We start from the raw sequence: 18,558 nt of genomic DNA on the forward strand, positions 1-18,558 counted from the left end.
TGAAATGTTTACTAATAAAACCAATAAGATTTGTATAATGTTTATGCATGATTTTATTTAATATCATTGCATAATTTTGCTGAAAAAAATTCTTTTGAGCGGTTGCTTTATTCAGCAAATTCATAAGTAGTGTAGGAGTACTGTATCATATGTTTGTTTTGTGAACTTACTTATTTGTTTCAGTGTCTGAATTAAAATTGTTCTTAACTTTAAAAATTTATTGTACAATAAAGCACAATCAAATGTTAATCCATTAGTCAAGAAAAATATTTTTAAAAAGTCTAAAGATATTGACTGGTGAGTTAGTTTATAAAATATTTTTGTATAAAAAAGCTGTGAATATTAGTAATTCAATGCATAAAATAAATTTAATTTGTACATTATTATAAGTATTTAATTTTTTTTTTGAAAATTCTTTAATATGTAACTAAACAAGAGTGTGTAAATTAGCAAGTGGTTACTGTATAGTATACAGTAACCAGTACTAGTAGACAGTTTAGCATACAAGGTATACTAAACTTTAAGCTAAATGATCTAAGGTTCAGTTTTTACTAGATTAAAATTTAACTGTTTAAATATTTGAATTATTTTCAGCTCAATAAGCTAGAAATTAAACAATGAATGATACTGTAGAAATTCCAAGTCAGTTTCAAAACTTAATAAATAGAGGTTATGTAGTAGATTATGAAGATCCATCTAAAAAACCAAACTTAACTCAGAATAACATGAATAGGTATGGTTATTTGTAGAATTGATATAGAAAGTATTAGATTAGTTTGAATATCTTTACATTTATATGTTTTGTGCAATCTGAAGTTTAATTACTAAAAAATATTATTTAAAACAAAACAAAAAAAATTTCTACTCCCTATGCCATTAAAAGTTTAAAAATAGTTAAGTTTAAATTAAGTTATCATAACAATATTTTGCAAAAAATAGGATTGAAAAAAATCAATTTATGGAAAAACAAAACAAAAACAGCAAAATTCATATGGAAATGATTGTTGTTTGTATCATAATCTTTATTGTTTCACATTTAGGACTTGAATTTTGGAAAAAAAATTACACAAGGTCTTACAATGTTAGTTTACAAGTATCCAGTTTACACTTTTTTATGTAAATAAAGTTAAAATCACTGTTTACTAGTACAGTGCTCGTAGATTGCTGGTACAAAGTTTAAACTACCTTTTTATTTAAACTAAAATTGTGACACAATACAGTATAATCTCACAATGTTTTAAATTCTAGAATTTGATAATATATATTATTTAAAAGTAACTTTATATAACTTAAATTATTGTATTTTATTTACTATGTTATTGCAAAGGTATAATTTTCTAATATAAAATTTTTTCATAATTTATGTAACTTTTGATTAAGATATTCAAAAAAACTTTTGTTTTTAATAAATATTAGTTTTTTTCATTATTATATATTTTGATAATTAAACATTATTTTACACTAAAATAATTTTTTCAAACAATATAAATAAGACTCAATTTTTCAGAACAATTTATATTTCATGCTTCTTCCGCCAGTTGTATACTAAGCAATAAAAATAAAATTTCAAATCTAGCTTATATAGTGAAAATGCAATCAATGTAATTAATAATAAAGCAAAAAGTAATTAACAATACATAAGTACTTCTTATTACAATGCAACTAACAAATTAATAAAACAGAGCAACAAGTTATAAAACAATTTAAGAAAACAACGAAACAGTATAATCCAAAAATTTATGTATACTAAATACAAATAGCCTCAAGTTTAATTAAATCAAAAATGTTAAAACAATTTTGTTTTGAAATATATGTTGTTCTGAAAAATTTAGTCTTATTTATATTGTTTGAAAGAATTTATTTAAGTGTCACAAAATATTTAATTTTCTAAAAAAAAAAGTTTTACATTTGATAAATCTCACATATAGTTTAAAACAATAGTTTAAACATAATTTCTTAAAAAAATTGTCTTTGATAGTTTTAAATAGTGTAACAATAAGTTATTCTACTGTTTACATAAGTGTTCATAAGTGTTTAAACTTTAAAAATAAATCTGTATAATTGTTTGTCTTAGATTTAAAAATCGTATGTTTTAGCTATCTTTTTTATTTTTAATACTAACAAGTGGAATTAAACCATAAGAATAATAGTTAGAATAAAAATTATTTAATTTTAGATATCTTCACTGTGCTTAGGAGCCTTATAATGTAACAATATATATAGTATTCTTTTTTTACAAGTGTTTCACACAGAGAGATGATCAAGTAAAAAATACTTGTCAATTATTTATGACAGCGGTTTAGTGTGACACAAGGTTGATAATAAGCTTTTTGATTGACTCAAAACATTTTATTAACAAAAAAAACATAAATGAAGAATGGTTAAAAATCTTATTAGAAAGGTGACAAATAAAATAAAACTATATATTTTTTATGTGATATCTTTAACTTCATAGGAATATTATTGTTATTTTACTGAAGTTATCGACCAAGGCACACTTGTTTTTCATGTTTTTTTTACTTACTCTATGAAAATATGTCTTCAAAGAATCAACATTTGGATAGAAAAAAGAAAAAAATGCTTTGTTTTAACTTTAACACAAAAAATATCTAATAGATTTAAATCAGGCAATGTAGGAGGCCACAACTTTTTATTCAAAATTCTAAAAATATGTTTATTTTACCTGTTTTTAATTTTATTGAGGTTTTGGATGGTATCATCAGATTTAGTTTTAAACATATAACCATAGATGTAAAAAGTAGCATATAGTGGCTAGAATAGCATAGTTTTTGTTTTGAAATGGAAAGGGCTTCTTATCTTAAAAATATCTTTTTAATTTTTTCAAAACTGGAAACTAAAGTAATGTTAATGTAAAGGTCTGTGTTGACTTTAACCCTCTGTTGAATGAAAGTCAGAGGTGACTTCCAAGATAGATAGACACCATGAGTGAAAACCACTTTTGTTCGAGGTAGGCTCTTCTTACTAAATAATAAGTGACTGCTAAATACTTAGCTCAGTTTATTTACTTTTATATTATTATTGTAACTACTTAAGTTTATGCTATCCTTTTTATACTTTTTCTTGAGCTTTGCATGTCTTCATAACACCTGTTTTCGAACTGTCTTTTAGCGGATCCTATATAGTTTTTTTCCTCGTTGTTATGCTTAATATGCTAACTTTTTCATAAGTAAATTAATTTTTGTGATTATTCCTCTGCGTGAAAACACTCTTAAAGATTAAGGTTAAATACTAAAAATGGTATAGCAGTTTTTATATACAAACTTGACTATTTTTTTTTTGTGCATAAAGTTTTTTGTTTTACTATTTTTAAATTAAATAATTTATTTTAATTGATAACAATTTAATATTGTTTAATAGTGTTTAATTACATACCAAATTTTTTAATTTATTTTAATTAAATATTTATTTTAATTACTTATTTTTTGAATATTAAAAATAGATTAAGAAAAACTGCTCAATATAAAAATACTGCATGATATAAATAAACTTATTAATAAATTAGCAATGGCCCCCTCCAACAGGATTACTCAAAACACCAAAAACTATTTTTTGCTGTACATCATTAAGTCCAGAATATATGGTGTAAGTTACAAAACTACAATTAGAAACACCCAAGACCTTTTTTTTATTTTTCATCATCAACTCCAGAATATCTAGTGTAAGACTAAAATTATGATCTCATGGACACCAATGGGTCTACTTGGCCCACTTTGTGAAAGCCTGATTTAGATGTATAAAATACTTTGAGTTTAAAAAATAAAATATTACAACAGACCAAATTTCAAAAACACAAAACATCTGTTAATAAGTTAGATAGAAGTTATGAATAATTCACAGAAAAAGTTTACCACATTCTTTGTATTTTAATTCTTAAATGTGTTTTGGTCTATATCAGGGTTTCTGAAACTTTTTTTTTAAATGGCCTCTTTTAAAGAAATTAAAAAAGCTATGCCCCCTACTACTCAAAAAACTACCATTAAAAGCAACTAAGACCTTTTTTCTTCTTGAATAACCCCAGAATACCTAGTGTAAGTTTCAAATCTACCATCAAAAACACTTAAGACTTTTTTTTTGCTCTTCATCAACATCTTTAGAACATCTAATATAAGTTTCAATTTATGACCTCATGGCCCCCCTGTGGCACCTTAAGTGCACATGGCCCCTCTGCTGCTCATGGCCCGCTGAGTATCTGTCATGAGCAGTATGACCAACTTGGGAAACCCTAGTATAAGTAGACAAAGTTATTTTTTATTGGAAAATTCATTCATTTTAAAAATTATACAAAATTTTTTTGAAAACTTACACAGAAAAAGTAAAAAAAAAAACAGTTAAAATTTTTTTTTGTTTGATTTTAAGTTGTGTTTTAGTCTAAAAAAATAAAGTGATCGTTTATTGTAAAACTCATTTATTTTAAAACTTTAATAAAATTAAACTCAAAAGTTAATACAAAAGAAGTAAAAAAAAATCATATAAACTTTGAACTTTTTTTTTCATGTTTAGTTTTTAGAATATTTAACCAAACTTAATATAATTTACTTTTTATATAGGCGTGTACATTAATTGGAATGTGGTTTATACCTGTAATTTTAGGCTTAAAGGCAAACTGGTTCCCATTTCTGTCAACATGGATTGTATACACAATAGCAACAATGTTTGTTGTTAGAAAGGCAAGACAAAAGCCATTACATGGTAATACACCAAGGTATTTTATTTTTTTATTACACAAAAAATAAAAAAGTTTATAATGCACATATTTTAGTAGTTTATATGTTCTTATATGGAAAAATTTTAGAGTAAGTAAGAAAATTCATTAAACTATATATAATGGTTATTTAAAAATTCTGATATAGCAACGATAATATTGATAATACAAAAAACAACTAATGTTCGATTTGTTTACTATAGTTTCTACGCATTTAGCGTTTCATCAGAATAATAATAAAGTTAACAGTAATTTTTTTAAAGAATCACAAAAATAGACATTTTGACGCGTTAATTATATTATATTTGAATAATTTTAGTTAGCTATTTTTAAAATCAACTTCTGTACAAGTTAACTTTTGTCTTGTTTGTTCTTATTTTTAGTTTTATTTTGTTGCAATTTTTGTTATTGGTTTTTATTCTTTTAAAATACATACTTTTGATGTAAAGACAGGGTTGATATATTTAGCGATGACTCTTTTTAATTTTTATATATATATTTTTTTTCTAGGCGACATAAATTACATTTTTTGTTGTTTTCAGTTTTGTTCTAGTTCTGCGAAGTATTTCCCATTTTAAATTGTAGTCTTTGTTTGCGTCTTTTAGTTTCTATATGTAGTTTGATAACTCAGTATTATGTCTTTTAACTTATTTTTAAAGCCTATCTTATTATACTGTATCTAATTTTGAATGTTGCGCTTGTTTAACCCACGTACCAATAATAATAGATAATTATGTGGCGGGTTACATATGCACAAAGGGTCAAATATGCACGAAGAAACTGTTGCACGAGAGTAAAATAAAAAAAAAAACCAACCAAGGGTAAGTGATAGTAAAAAAAATAATAATGATAAAAAATTAATAAAAGCTAGAAAGTATTAATAAAAAAAAAGTCATATATATATAATAATAATAAGAAAAAAAAGTTAGCTACTGAGGGTAAAGGTTAGGGATAACAATGATAGTTGAAAAAAAGTTATTAAGTAAAAAGAAGAAAAAAATAATAAGAAGAAATTTGAAAAAATCAATCTGTGTAAAAGAGTCTTCGACCAAAAGTGACCTCTTGTGAAAAAGTCATACTTCGTGCAAAAGTGACCCTTTGCATATATTTTATACCTATGTTTATATTTGATACCTACCCAAAGTTAAAGATTTTATTATCTATACCTTAAATACTTATTTGAAACTTTATTGGTTACTTTTGTATAGTGTATGCTTATTAAATCATTACACTTATGTTGTAGAAAATATTTAAAGAATAAACTATAGTACTTACTTTATCTTTTTTTTTTAGTTGAAGTTAATTAAATTAAAATTTATATGTGTCTGTTATCTTTATCTTTTATCTCACTATCTTTATCTTTTATCTTATGTGTTATCTCACTATTTCTACCTCATATCTTTTTTATATGAAATTTTATTGGGCAATTTAACCAATTTAAAATAAAAATCTAAGTAATAATTTCTTATTTTTTAAAATTAATTTTTAACAAATCGATAGCAATTTAGTTTTAGTTTGATTGAAATTTAACTCAAAAACATTTTAAATTTACAGCACTGTTTATGGATGGTTTTTAACAATGTTTAGAATTAGTAGCATAGTTGGTATGGTCGGATATATTTCTTTCTTTTGTACTTTCTTCGGATTCAACATGCTTTTACTCATATCACCTGAAATTGTTTGTTAGCTTTGATATGTATAAAGTTAATATTTTTTTTTAATTTTTTTAATGTTTACTATAATAGTTTTGAATACTGTTTTTTTTCAGCTTCCAATTTATTTAACTCCCTATTTTTTACTAGTCTTTCATTAGTGTTTTCTTAAAAAAAATTTAACATAATATTTTAGGCAGTCAGTTTTAGTATACGATCAATATCATACGGACTTTATTATGGAGTTCTTACTAGAGATTTTGCTGAAATTTGTTCAGAATCAATGGCATCAACTATTGGTGTGAGTTACTTAAAATTCTCTATTTATTTTGTGAATTAAACTAAAATATGCAAAATCACAATTTTCTAAGAATCACTTAGTTTTAAAACTTCCCTTTCAATAAGTTTGTAAATAACAACTACCTTTCCTACCTTTGTATCTACTGGCCATATTTTAAACATTAATATTTACACCGGCCATACAATTTTATCTTTATTTAATTTGATAGTATATAACTATTTTTGAATATTAATAAAGACTAACAATGTAAAAATAAGCCTGGAATTAATATATGTTATTAGTTTTAATTTTTATAATTACTGTACGAAACCTTTATACACAATTGCACTCATGACTATGAAAACCTACCATAGGTACCACACCATTTCTTTTTTGATTTTTGATTTAGATAATTCTTTGATCATTTACGTTCAATTTTACGGCTGATTCTACTACAAGTACAGCGATGAAAAAACAGCAAAAGTTTAATGTTTATCAAGTAGGAAAAAAAGTTAGGTAACTTTCGAAAAATGGTATCTTATCATTTATTTAGAATTTTTGTTAATAACAAACAATCTGAAACAAAAACGAATATAAATACAAATAAGCTAAAATGACCTTTATGTTACATAATTCAACAACTATGTATAATCTGTGAACTGTAAATGTAAAACATATAGATAAATAACTTATTTTCAAAGAAAGTCTATAAAGCTGCTTACTAGTTACATTAAAATTCAATTTACGGCAGTATAAATTCTGACTATTCAAATTCTAATAAAAAAATTAAGGAGCCATTTCCTAAATAAAAAAACATAAAGTCTATATAATAGTATTATAATAACAAAAAATTTAAAACTATATTTACAATAAAAAAGTTATTCACAATAACTCAGATTTATTAGAATTAGAAACGTCGTGCACCCTTTTTAACTATATGTTAGAAGTATGTAAACCTATATATAAACTGTGTTTTATACTCAATGATTTGAATGAATACATGATTACCACACATTTATTTAGCTTACTCAGACTAGTTTGAAGTTTTGAAAAATTCAGAGCACTCAGGCTAGTTTTATTTTTTATAAAATCAGGCTAGTTTTTCTTAGAAATGATTAGAGATTGAGTTATTTAATTATTGATGTTTTCTTATTTATTATTTTATATTCTTCTGTACCATTAAATTTATATTAACTTGATAGTTTTGATTTCAAATAAGTCCTCCTTGCGGCTAGCGCTGCTCTAACATATCATTTAAGTATTATTTGATTGCTGTTGGTGGTTTACCGAATCCACTAATTATGATCCAGATCTTTTTTTTGAATTTATGATCCAGATCATTGCAAGGAACATTTCCTAAAAGTTTGAAGTAGTTATCTCAAAAAAAGTAGAAGAAGATTGATTTTTAGTGATTTCTAGTTATTTGCTGTTTTAGTTTGCGCCTCCCATAAGGAGCCTATTGTAGTCTCTGACTTTTACCAGCTATATCTTAAAATTTATTTTGAGTTTTAAAAACATGTAAAAAGCAATTTGTAGTTTAATTAAAACTAAGTACAGTATGAATAAATTGTGAAAAAGTGATTTACCGAGCCAATATGCCCTTATTTTTTTTAAATCACATATCTTGTTAAAAAAGAAACACAATGATATTGTTACACTATTTTAATTTGAACAGTAAAAAAAAAAAATTAAATGTTGTACAAACTTGACAATTTTTTTATGTATACGAAATCTCAGTTTAAATTTTAGGATATGATTTCAAGCTACTTATACGATAACTTAAATAACAATGCGTTGTTTCTACTACACTGCTGCGTTACTATGCAAAAAGGTTTAAGCATTGCAATAGTGTGGCTTATAAGTTGCCACACTTCATCTGTAAAAATATAATTGGAATCAATTTTCTTAGCCACGTAGTGCTGAGCACTATTTCTAAAGTTTTATTTTTTTTTCAAAGCTAAGATTTTTAGGCTAAGTTCAGTTTCAAAATTATTTACTTTAATGTTGTATTTTTTATTGTTTTTTTTTAATAAAACCAGTAATCAAAACATTTTAGACAATTTCACAACTCTTATTTTCAATTATAGTCTTAATAATATACGTTAATTTTTTGTTCACACAAATGTTTGAAATATACTTTCATTTCATATATGCCTTCCTCTTTAAAATAAATGTTTATAATTAATGAATTCTATAAACTGTCGAAAAACAACAATTTTGATTGATTTTTTAGAATTTTAAAAGGCGCTTAAGAGCAGTTAAGATTTCTTTAGATAAAAGTTTTCTAAGCAAAAATATAACACTCAAAGTAAAAACTGAAAAAAGCTGATCCCGGAAAGCTTTGTCTTTCCAATCGACTGGATCCGGATCTGGCCAAATCTCAGCTAAGATCCGATTTGTTTTTTAGATCCGGTAGATCACTAATTACTGTGATTAAGATTATTTATAATAACACAAACATTTTGATTTAAAAAGTAAACTCAGTGTTTTTTAAATGTTGTAGGATTTTTATTCTAATTTAAGATTTTTTTACTATATTTAATTGTATATTTTTAAAGATTATAAGTTTTAATTACAAGTTTTTTAAAGTTGAGCACTGTTTTATAAAGATTAAAATCGTCTTTTTTTTTGTGTTTTTAAAGCTTTAATGCTTTTATAAAAGTAATTTTTATAGTATTTTGTTAACATTGTGTGTGCAAGCAAAAGGGGTAATGCTATAAGTGATTTTAAAATTAAATAGAGAATTATAAAAGCATAACGTGAAAATAATAATTTTAAGGTTTTAAATAAACTCATACTGACAACTTTTGCTAACACTGTTTTTGTAAGTATTTTTAGATGAATTGCTGTCTGTTTCTTTTCTGTTTGAATAATTTTTATTTAGATTCGATAAATTGTATGAGTAGTATGAAAACAGTAAAGTCGTTGAACTGTATTATATATATTAACTTTTAAACAAAGCTTTTTAATCATTTTGTTTATTTAGTACCAAAACAAAATAGCTTTTGATCAAAATGATAGTAATAAAATAGTACTTAAACGTACTTTGTTATAGTATTACGAAAAGACTGGAATTTCAACACGCCAACTCAGTTTAAATGTTTGTGCAATTTGTGGATGTCAACTAGAATGTAATATTGAAAGAGTTTTTACATTGTCTTGTGACCATAAATTTCATGAAAGCTGTATTAGGGGCTGGTGTATCGTTGGTTTGTTTTTAAATTTATAAGATTAACTTGTTCAAATTAGTTAGCTTACATAAAATTTAAGACAGTTACTCTTAAACAACATATATACTGACAATTTCTTGACTAATATCTAAATAAGAGACAAAGTAAAAAGCTATAAAAAATATTGGTGTAATTTCAATAAATTTTCAAAAAAAAAGTTTTATTTTCTATATAGTAACAAGTTTGACCTTAAATCTTTTATAATCAGTCGTTGTTTAGTTTGTCTATATTTTTTGCTCAATGTTAAGTTAGAGGTTTGCAACGTACGGCTTAAGGGCTGGATCTGGCCACCAAGAAAAATTTTGTCCTCAAAGTATATTTTTAGCTTGAAAATTACTTGTGTAAAAATAAAGTTGAATTTTTTCGTAAAAAATATACAAACATTTAATCTCAATTTGATTTTCAATCCACTGTATTGCTTATTAAACGATCATTTTATTCTACATTTTATTTAAAAAGTTTTTTGTACGAAAATTTATTATATTAATGAGGCCAAAGAGTTTTTATTTTACAAAGTCCGGCCGCAAAAGAGTTTTCTATTGAATCTGGCGCCCGACTGAAAATTTTGCCCACCCCTTCTTTAGGTAGATAGTTGTTATTGTTTTACCTTTACTTATATTATACTTAACTTAATTTCTTTTGTGGTTTAACCATAACTTTTAATTAAAAATCAAATTTTAATCTAAATAAGGCTCTGAAAAATTTGTATTGTCTTTTTTTAAATTATTGCAACAACCTTTTTTAAGAAAAAATAAGTTTTTTCAAGTTAAAGACCGTTCAAATTAGTAAAAATTAGACGGATTTTTTGTTTGAAGTAAAAAAAATGTTTGCAAAAATAATATTATAATACTGAAACTAAAATCTTATTTAAAAAGATTAGAAATAAATGTTGTATTATATTAATATTTATTGTGTTCAAAATATCCTAAAAATTAATGGGTGTTAAATAAGAGTTATACAACAAACTAAAATATTTTGTATTCTACGGTTTTTACTGTATTTTTTATATTCTTAGTATTTACTATAATATTTAATATTAATCTTATTTACTGACTTAAATTTTTATTGTTTCTAGGTTTAATAGAATATAAGCTTTGGTATCTCTTTTATAAAAATTAAATAGTGTATTTAAATTTCGTTTTTCAAAAGGTAAAAAAGAAACTTGTCCTTACTGTAAGGAAAAAGTTGATTTGAAACGCATGTTCCCTTCACCTTGGCAACGTCATGATGTATTGTATGGTAATATTCTTGATTGGGTAAGATACCTGGTTTGCTGGCAACCAATTGTAGTTATGCTTATACATTTTATTTATTACGAACTTGGATGGACTGATATAAAATAGTTAAATACAGTGATAAGTTGAATGTTATATGTCAAAATTTGAAAGGTTAACCAATTAAAATTTAGTTTAATCATGTGTTTACTAGTTATTCTCTCAAAAAAAATGGAGAAAAATATACTTCAGTTGTTAATATTGTTTTATGTATTCTTAATATTTATACTAAAAATATCTATATAAATCCTGTTGAGATTGATTTGATAAAATCTAACAGAGACACCTATACATTTTTTTTCTATAAAATATATTTTACACATATGAACACTACGTTATTAAACTAGGGGTAATTTAAAAAGTTGTTTACTGTTCACAAGCAGTTAGGTATTTTTTCACAATAGCAACTATATGAGGTCATAATTTGAAACTTACACTAGATATTCTGGAGTTGATGATGAAGAGCAAAAAAAAAGTCGTAGGCTTTTTTAATGGTAGTTTTGAGTAATCGTATTGGAGGGGGCCATAGTTTTTTTAATTTCTTTAAAGGGGGTCTTTTGAACAAAAATTTAAGAAACCCTAATTTAGATATTAAAACAAAGTAAGAATAATAAAAATTCTGCTTAATAAAAATGTTTAAGTTGAAATCATGTATAAAAAATCTTAACTATTTTTTTAATGCCGGTTGATTTTGTTGTGATTGTAATTTGAACATTTTAAATATTTTTCTATGTGTGTGAAAAAAAATTAAATTTGTTTTCATACGTTTATAAAGTATATTTTATGTGAAATTATTTTAATATGTTGCACAATTTATATATACGTTTTTTGTTTTCTTCTATACAACATTTCTATTAAATTTAGTTTTTATTTAAAGATAAACTTAATTATTTTAACATTAACATATTTCTATAAAAAAGTACTAGTTATCTTTTAGTTAAGTAAGAGTATAACATGCATTTTGAGTTGTCATTTTTTGTCTAGTTACTAGTACTTCCCTTTAATAAAAATAGTTTGGTTACTAGTTTTTTTAGATATTAAAGTTAATTTAAAGTTTACATAGTTTAATGTGCCTATTTATTAGCTTATTGTTAAATTAAGTAATGAAAAACACTACGCTTTGAAGTTTTTATTTATTTATTTATACATTTGTTAACAAAAAGTTTTGATTAAACCACTTCGATCTTTAGAACCACGCTGCACCAGGGCTGCCAGAAAACCGGGAATTCAGGAAAAACCTTAAATTATAGACTAAAATCACTTAAAAGCTAGAATGACCTGAAACATTAAACAATATTTATGTGTAAAATGATAAAATTTAGATTAGCTATGAAAAATCTTTTTGTATATGTGTCGGCCATGGGTTTCGATCTTGCAACGTTCAATTCAGGAAGTTTTAAATACCGTCATTAGCCCAGGCTTTTTATGTCATTTAGAATTTTACATGTTATGGAACACATTTAAAGTAACATTATAAAGTGTTTTCTTATGTTTTTATTCTATTTAAGACAGTTTTATACCTTGAATTTTGTTTTAGACTATTCTATTTAAACTTGTATTTTTAAAACCTGGAAGAAATTCAGAAAACCTTTTTTTTTTAATTCTGTGATTTTTATAGGTAACTGTCAAATTTGCTCGAGTGTATGAAATTGCACGAGGGCACAAAATTGCACGAAGATACTTTTGCACGAAGGGTCACTTTGGCACGAGAGGACAATTTTGCACGGAGACATTTTTGCACAGGTTGAATTTTTAATAATTTTTAGTTTTTTTATTTATGTAATTTTTTTTTATTAATTAAGTTTATTTATTTTATTTACTATCATTTTTACCCCTAACCCTTACCCTCATTCGGTAGCTTTTTTTTTTAATTTATTTTTATTTATTTATTTTTCTTGTTTTTTTAATAATAATTTTACTAGTTATTTAGTTATTTCTATTTTTACTATAACTTTTACCCCTAACCCCTACCCTCGTTCAGTATCTTTTTTTTCTTTTTGTTTATTTTTAAGTTTTTTTTCTTTTTATTTTTTATTTATAATTTTTCTGTTTTTATTTTAACTCCCATGCAAAAATGACCTTCCGTGCAAAATTGTGTCTCGTGAAAAAATGACCCTTGGTGCAAAATTCTCTTCGTGCAATTTCGTCCCCTCGTGTAATTTTGACCCGCTCCCGATTTTTATGTATGTATAAAAATACTCTTTCTACAAACGGTTTATAAGAAATTTCTTCTTATTCTATGCAGGGTTGCCTAATGGTCAGGAAAAGTCAGCAAAAATTTAAAAAAATGACAAAAGTCAGGATATTGGATAAAGTTAAAAAAAAAAGTCAGATTTAGTCAGTTTAAATTTACAAAATTCTTTATTTTCCAAAGCCTTCAAATGGTAAAAATTAATTAAAAATTCTTTAAAGTCAGAATAAAATTCCAAAATTTTCCTAGAAATTTGAAAAATATCCTTTATAAAACTGCAAAATTTTTCTGTTAACATATTGAACAAGTACGTTATTGTTTTAAGGTTGAAGTTTTGAAAGTTCGTTATTAATTTAAGGTTTTAATTGTAAAAGTTCCTTATATGTGGTTTGGTTTTTTAAGATACATTTATGCTAGGAAATGCTAAAAAGTTGTGTCTTTTTTAGACAAACTGTGTTTATAAGGTAATAATACAAGTATTTTGCTGATAGAGCTGTTTATTGCGAAAACATTAATTATACACAGATGGTTCAAGTGATGTAATGGAAGTTAGATGATTGAATTCAGCAAAAAAACTGTTGCTTTAATCTGTATTAAAATTAGATTGAAAGCTTTATGTAGTTTCAAGTGTTAGGTTATGTATTTTAGAATAAGTTTAATTTAAGAGTTTGATTTAAAAAAGTCAGGAAAAAGTCCGGAAAAGTCAGGAAATTTGTTTCAGCTTGATCTATGGCAACTATGAATATGATAAAAATTAATTCATTATTTTTCTGATTCTTAATGTATTAAAACGAATAGTTTTTTCTAGTATTTTAAAGTAAACAATTTTTTTTTATTTAACTAACTAGAAAGGTTTGTTTGTTGAAAATTCTGTCTACAAATTAGAAAAAAATAGAATGAAACTTTTATTCGCGTGTTATGAATATAAAAATATTTCTGAAATTAAAGTTGTAACATTAGCATTTGACGAAACAAAACTACCTGATACACATTTTAAAAACTAGCAAGGAATGTTGTACGAATCTCACTTATATTAGACTGAAATTTTGGTCTTTAAAAAATATATTTTACTTAATTGGAAAAGTGTAACATAAATATTTAAATCAATACATAATATGTCATAAAAACAAATTGTACAGTAATCTTCCTTTATTGTACCAACATATGTTTCTGTGTGTTAACAAATCAACACACTTCGACTGGGTTCTGTAAAAAAATAATTACTGTAATGGAAGAATAGAAGCATAGAATAAAGTAGGTGTATACATGTTTTCGTTAAAATTAAATATTTTCTACAGATAATAGTTAATAATAGGTTAAATACTTAATATTAAATCTGACTGTTATAAAACTATATAATATTTGTGATTATTAAGTCTAAAATAATTAAAGTTAACTAAAATACACAACAAATACAAATAATAATATAAACAAACAATTCACGTTAACGCATTAATGTTTTGCTCAATTAGTAGCACTATGTGCAAGAACAGTATGCGCAGTTGGTGTACAGCGAATCCATTTAATCGACATGACCAGCATCATTGTTTTTTGACATTAAATTGAGTATTTCTCTACATTAATCTTTCTGTTAGAATTTATGAGGCAGAAAATAATAAAAACATACAAAATAATTTTGTCAGTGTCCTTAAAACTAACATCAGAAATATGCTTCGTCAGCAGAGTCCTATTATTGGTGTTAAGCAAAGTTTTGACTTCGTTACCTGTTGTAGAAGTTCCACTGTGGGATACGGTTTTTCAAGAAAACCTTTAATTGCTAAAATAGTAAAAAAAAAACTATTTCAATAACTAAAACATATGCCAATCTACCATGTTTTGACCAATACTAACTGTTCTCATCATTCTTGGAGCTTAAATGATCTGTAAACAAAATTAAGTGAATCTATACACATTAGAACCTTCTAGAACAGGGTTTTCCAAAGTGGGCCAAGTGGCCCCCTAGGGGAGGATACTCAGGAGGCCAAGAGCAGCAAAGGGGGAAGAGAGGGGGGCCATGAGGCCATAACATGAAACTTACACTAGACATTCTCGAGTTGCAGATGAAGAGCAAAAAGAAAAAAAAAGGTCTTTGGTGTTTTTTATCGTAGTTTATGCAGGGTTGCCACTCGGTCAGGAAATCAGGAAAAGTCAGGAAAAATTTAGAAAAATTACAAAAGTCAGGAAAAGTCAGGAAAAAATGGGGGGTTTTGAAAAAAAGTCAGGAAAAGTCAGGAAATTTGATTAAAAAAAAAAGTCAGATTTTGTCAGTTAAAATTTACAAAATTCCTTCTTATCCAAAGCCTTCAAGTGGTAAAAGTTAATTAAAAGTCCTTTAGAGTCAGAAAAAAATTCCAAAATTTTCCTAGAAATTTACAAAAATATTTAATTTTATTTCCAATGCCTTCAGCTGGTATAAATTAGTAAAATATCCTTTAATAAACTGCAAAATGTTCCTTATATGTCGTTTGTTTATCTAGATACATTTATGCTAGGATTTGCTAAAAAAATGTTTCTTTTTTCAGACAAGCTGTGTTTATAAGGTAATAATACAAGTATTTTGCTGATAGGGCTGTTTATTACAAACATCAATCATACACATATGGTTTAAATGATGTACTGGAAGTTTGATGATTGAATTCAGCAAAAAACTATTGTTTATAACCTGTATTAAAGTTAGATTGAAAGCTTTATATAGTTTTAAGTGTTAGATTATGTATTTTAGAATATGTTTAATTTAAGAGCTTGATTTAGAAAAGTCAGGAAAATTTTGGTAAAAAGTCAGGAAAATTTTCTTAGCTTGATGAGTGGCAACCATGTTTATGAGTAATCTTGTTGAAGGGGGCCATTTGCAAAAAAGTTTGGGAAACCCTGTTCTAGAACATACAAAATGGTCTTTTTTGTCATAGTAAAAAACCAGGGATAGGATATTATTTCAATTTTTTTAACAGAAATATCGCTTGTCAAAACCTAAAAAAATAGTTATATTTCACATGATAGATTTGTCTGTAAATTTGTATATAGATTCCTTGTAATTTTTACTAAATTATTAAAAAAAAATTATGCTGGTTCTTTGGTGGCAAATTGAGAAAATTAACCCTGAAGAATACCCTAAATTGCCAGAAAATCATCAATGAATTTTCGGCAAGAATAGAAGATTTTTTAAATGATCAATATATAAATATTGTTTAAATATTCAAAGAATTTTAACTTTTTTTAATTAACACTAAACCAAAGAAATAAAAAAACTAAAAAAAAAAGTGTTTGTATAAAAGCTTTAAAGGTGTTTTTTAACAGTAGATGTAGACCTTAATTTTGACAAAAATTTAAGAATTTTGCGAGGCTTTTTTAAACTTCAAAAAAGCAAACTTTGGCTACATTTAAGCTTACATAACTTTTAGTATACTTTAAGCAGAACAGAAACAAACCCAGTTTTTTAAAGACGAAACCCCGCTCTAAACAATTAAATAAAAATCTTACTTTTACTGTTTAGTCGCGAAAATAGTCAATGGCCACTTGCCAGCGCACTGTGTAATGGAAGGAAAATCTGATTAATATTTTACTGTTGTTAACAAATGAACAAAATACATTCATTACATCACAATATAAATGAGGTTATTTCAACTTTTTAGTTTTTATTGCAAAGTTTGTCAATTTAGATTTTATTTTTGTAATCTATTTTGAACAAAAATAAAACATTAACAATTAGTAAGTGTATCAATAAAATTTAATAAAACTTAACAACGGTGAAAACAAAAAAAGTCACAGAAACTCGATGTAACATGTGTTTTGTATATTAAATGTTTGTAAGGATTAAATAAAAGTTATATACAATTAGAAAGCAGATTTAGTTCAAATGTAAAAATCAAAAGTAAAAAAAAATAAATTTTAAGAAAACAAAACACAAAAAAATCAAACTTGTTATTGAGCTTACAAAGTACTGACCGATAATTAAGTTACAGCGACATACATTAAATTACAATGACTTTAATTACATAAATTATTAATTTATTTAAATTAAATTTCCCATACAAATATTTTAAATATTTAATAAGTGAACTGTGTTATATATGAAAGTTAATATGTAAAACAACGAGGTGGTCATATGCTACGTATAAACCTGCAGTAAAAAACCTACTAGCTCTCTTGGGCGTAGTAGGTAAAAAGCACGGTTTATCTGCGATTTGAATACAGGCTTCCAATTAAACTTGGAACTTAACACATAAAGGTGTGAAGAGTTGTAGTCCGAGGGTAAAATGAATATATGAAATGTCGGAGAATAGAAAGTGACTTGTGTGAAATAGATATATAAATAAATGATTAAAACTATATATTACTTAGGATACATAGTTATATTGATAAAATTTAAGTGAATGTGTGTGTGTATGTGAAAGGTGGATAAAAAATATGAAAGGCGAGAAAGCGCCAAAATGTTATTTGAAGAAGAACCGTCGGTTGTGTACATTGTTGTTTGAAATATCACGTTTTTTGTTTAGTAATTGTTTACTATCTTCTGCTAAAATTGCCATTCGTTCAAGGTTGCATATTTGGCAGATCTTGCTCGCGCTACTGATGTTATTGTTGATGTAAAAAACGTAAGTTTGTTTCTTTAAACATTATTTAATTTTTATATTAGAATTTGATCATTTTAAAGCAGGGTTTCCCAAAGTGGGCGAGATCGCCCCCCTAGGGGTGATTTTAGTAAGTCGGGGGGCGAATTATAGTAAAAGGGCGAATGGGGGGCAATTTTAGAATTTTGGGAAGACATAAAATTTTCACTTTGTTTCTTGCTATTTTACTATTTTTTGCTTGCCATTAAATATTTGACACCAGGTAAAACTTAAACAAAAAAAAGTCCATTCTGTTTACGTAAAATATAGACTTCATTCAGAACATGTAGATAACAATGTAGAGTTTTTCAGAAAACGTCGAGATGAGAAAACAAAACAGTGTGAAATCACAAACATATTCAAGAAATCTACACAAAGTATTAAAGATGAACAATAAGCTTCTTATTATCTATCTCTCATAGTTGCTAAAGAAGGACTGCCTCACACCATTAGGGAAAAATGTTTATTCCTGTCTTAAAAACAGTTCTGGAAAAATTCATTCATTATAAAAACACCAGTAATGTTTTACGTTCTATTTCTTTAAGCAACAACACTGTGAAAAGACGTATAGATGTAATGTCAGAATGTGTTGAACAAAAGT

At 25.5% G+C, this 18,558-nt stretch overlaps 1 protein-coding gene across 1 annotated transcript; it reads left to right on the forward strand.

The window, feature by feature from the left end:
- Nucleotides 1–181: 181 nt before the first annotated feature.
- Nucleotides 182–12,051, forward strand: LOC145835730 (E3 ubiquitin ligase Rnf121-like). Its single transcript, XM_082943436.1, has 8 exons — nucleotides 182–297; nucleotides 595–733; nucleotides 940–1,081; nucleotides 4,569–4,723; nucleotides 6,278–6,401; nucleotides 6,572–6,676; nucleotides 9,711–9,864; nucleotides 11,035–12,051. The coding sequence occupies exons 2-8, from the start codon at nucleotides 618–620 to the stop codon at nucleotides 11,226–11,228; spliced, it is 990 nt and encodes a 329-aa protein (XP_082799562.1). The 5' UTR covers nucleotides 182–297; nucleotides 595–617; the 3' UTR covers nucleotides 11,229–12,051.
- The last annotated feature ends 6,507 nt before the right edge of the window (nucleotides 12,052–18,558 follow it).

Source organism: Thalia democratica, chromosome 5 (genome assembly GCF_965202585.1).
Source record: "Thalia democratica chromosome 5, ktThaDemo2.hap1.1, whole genome shotgun sequence".
Classification (NCBI taxonomy): Eukaryota; Metazoa; Chordata; class Thaliacea; order Salpida; family Salpidae; genus Thalia; species Thalia democratica.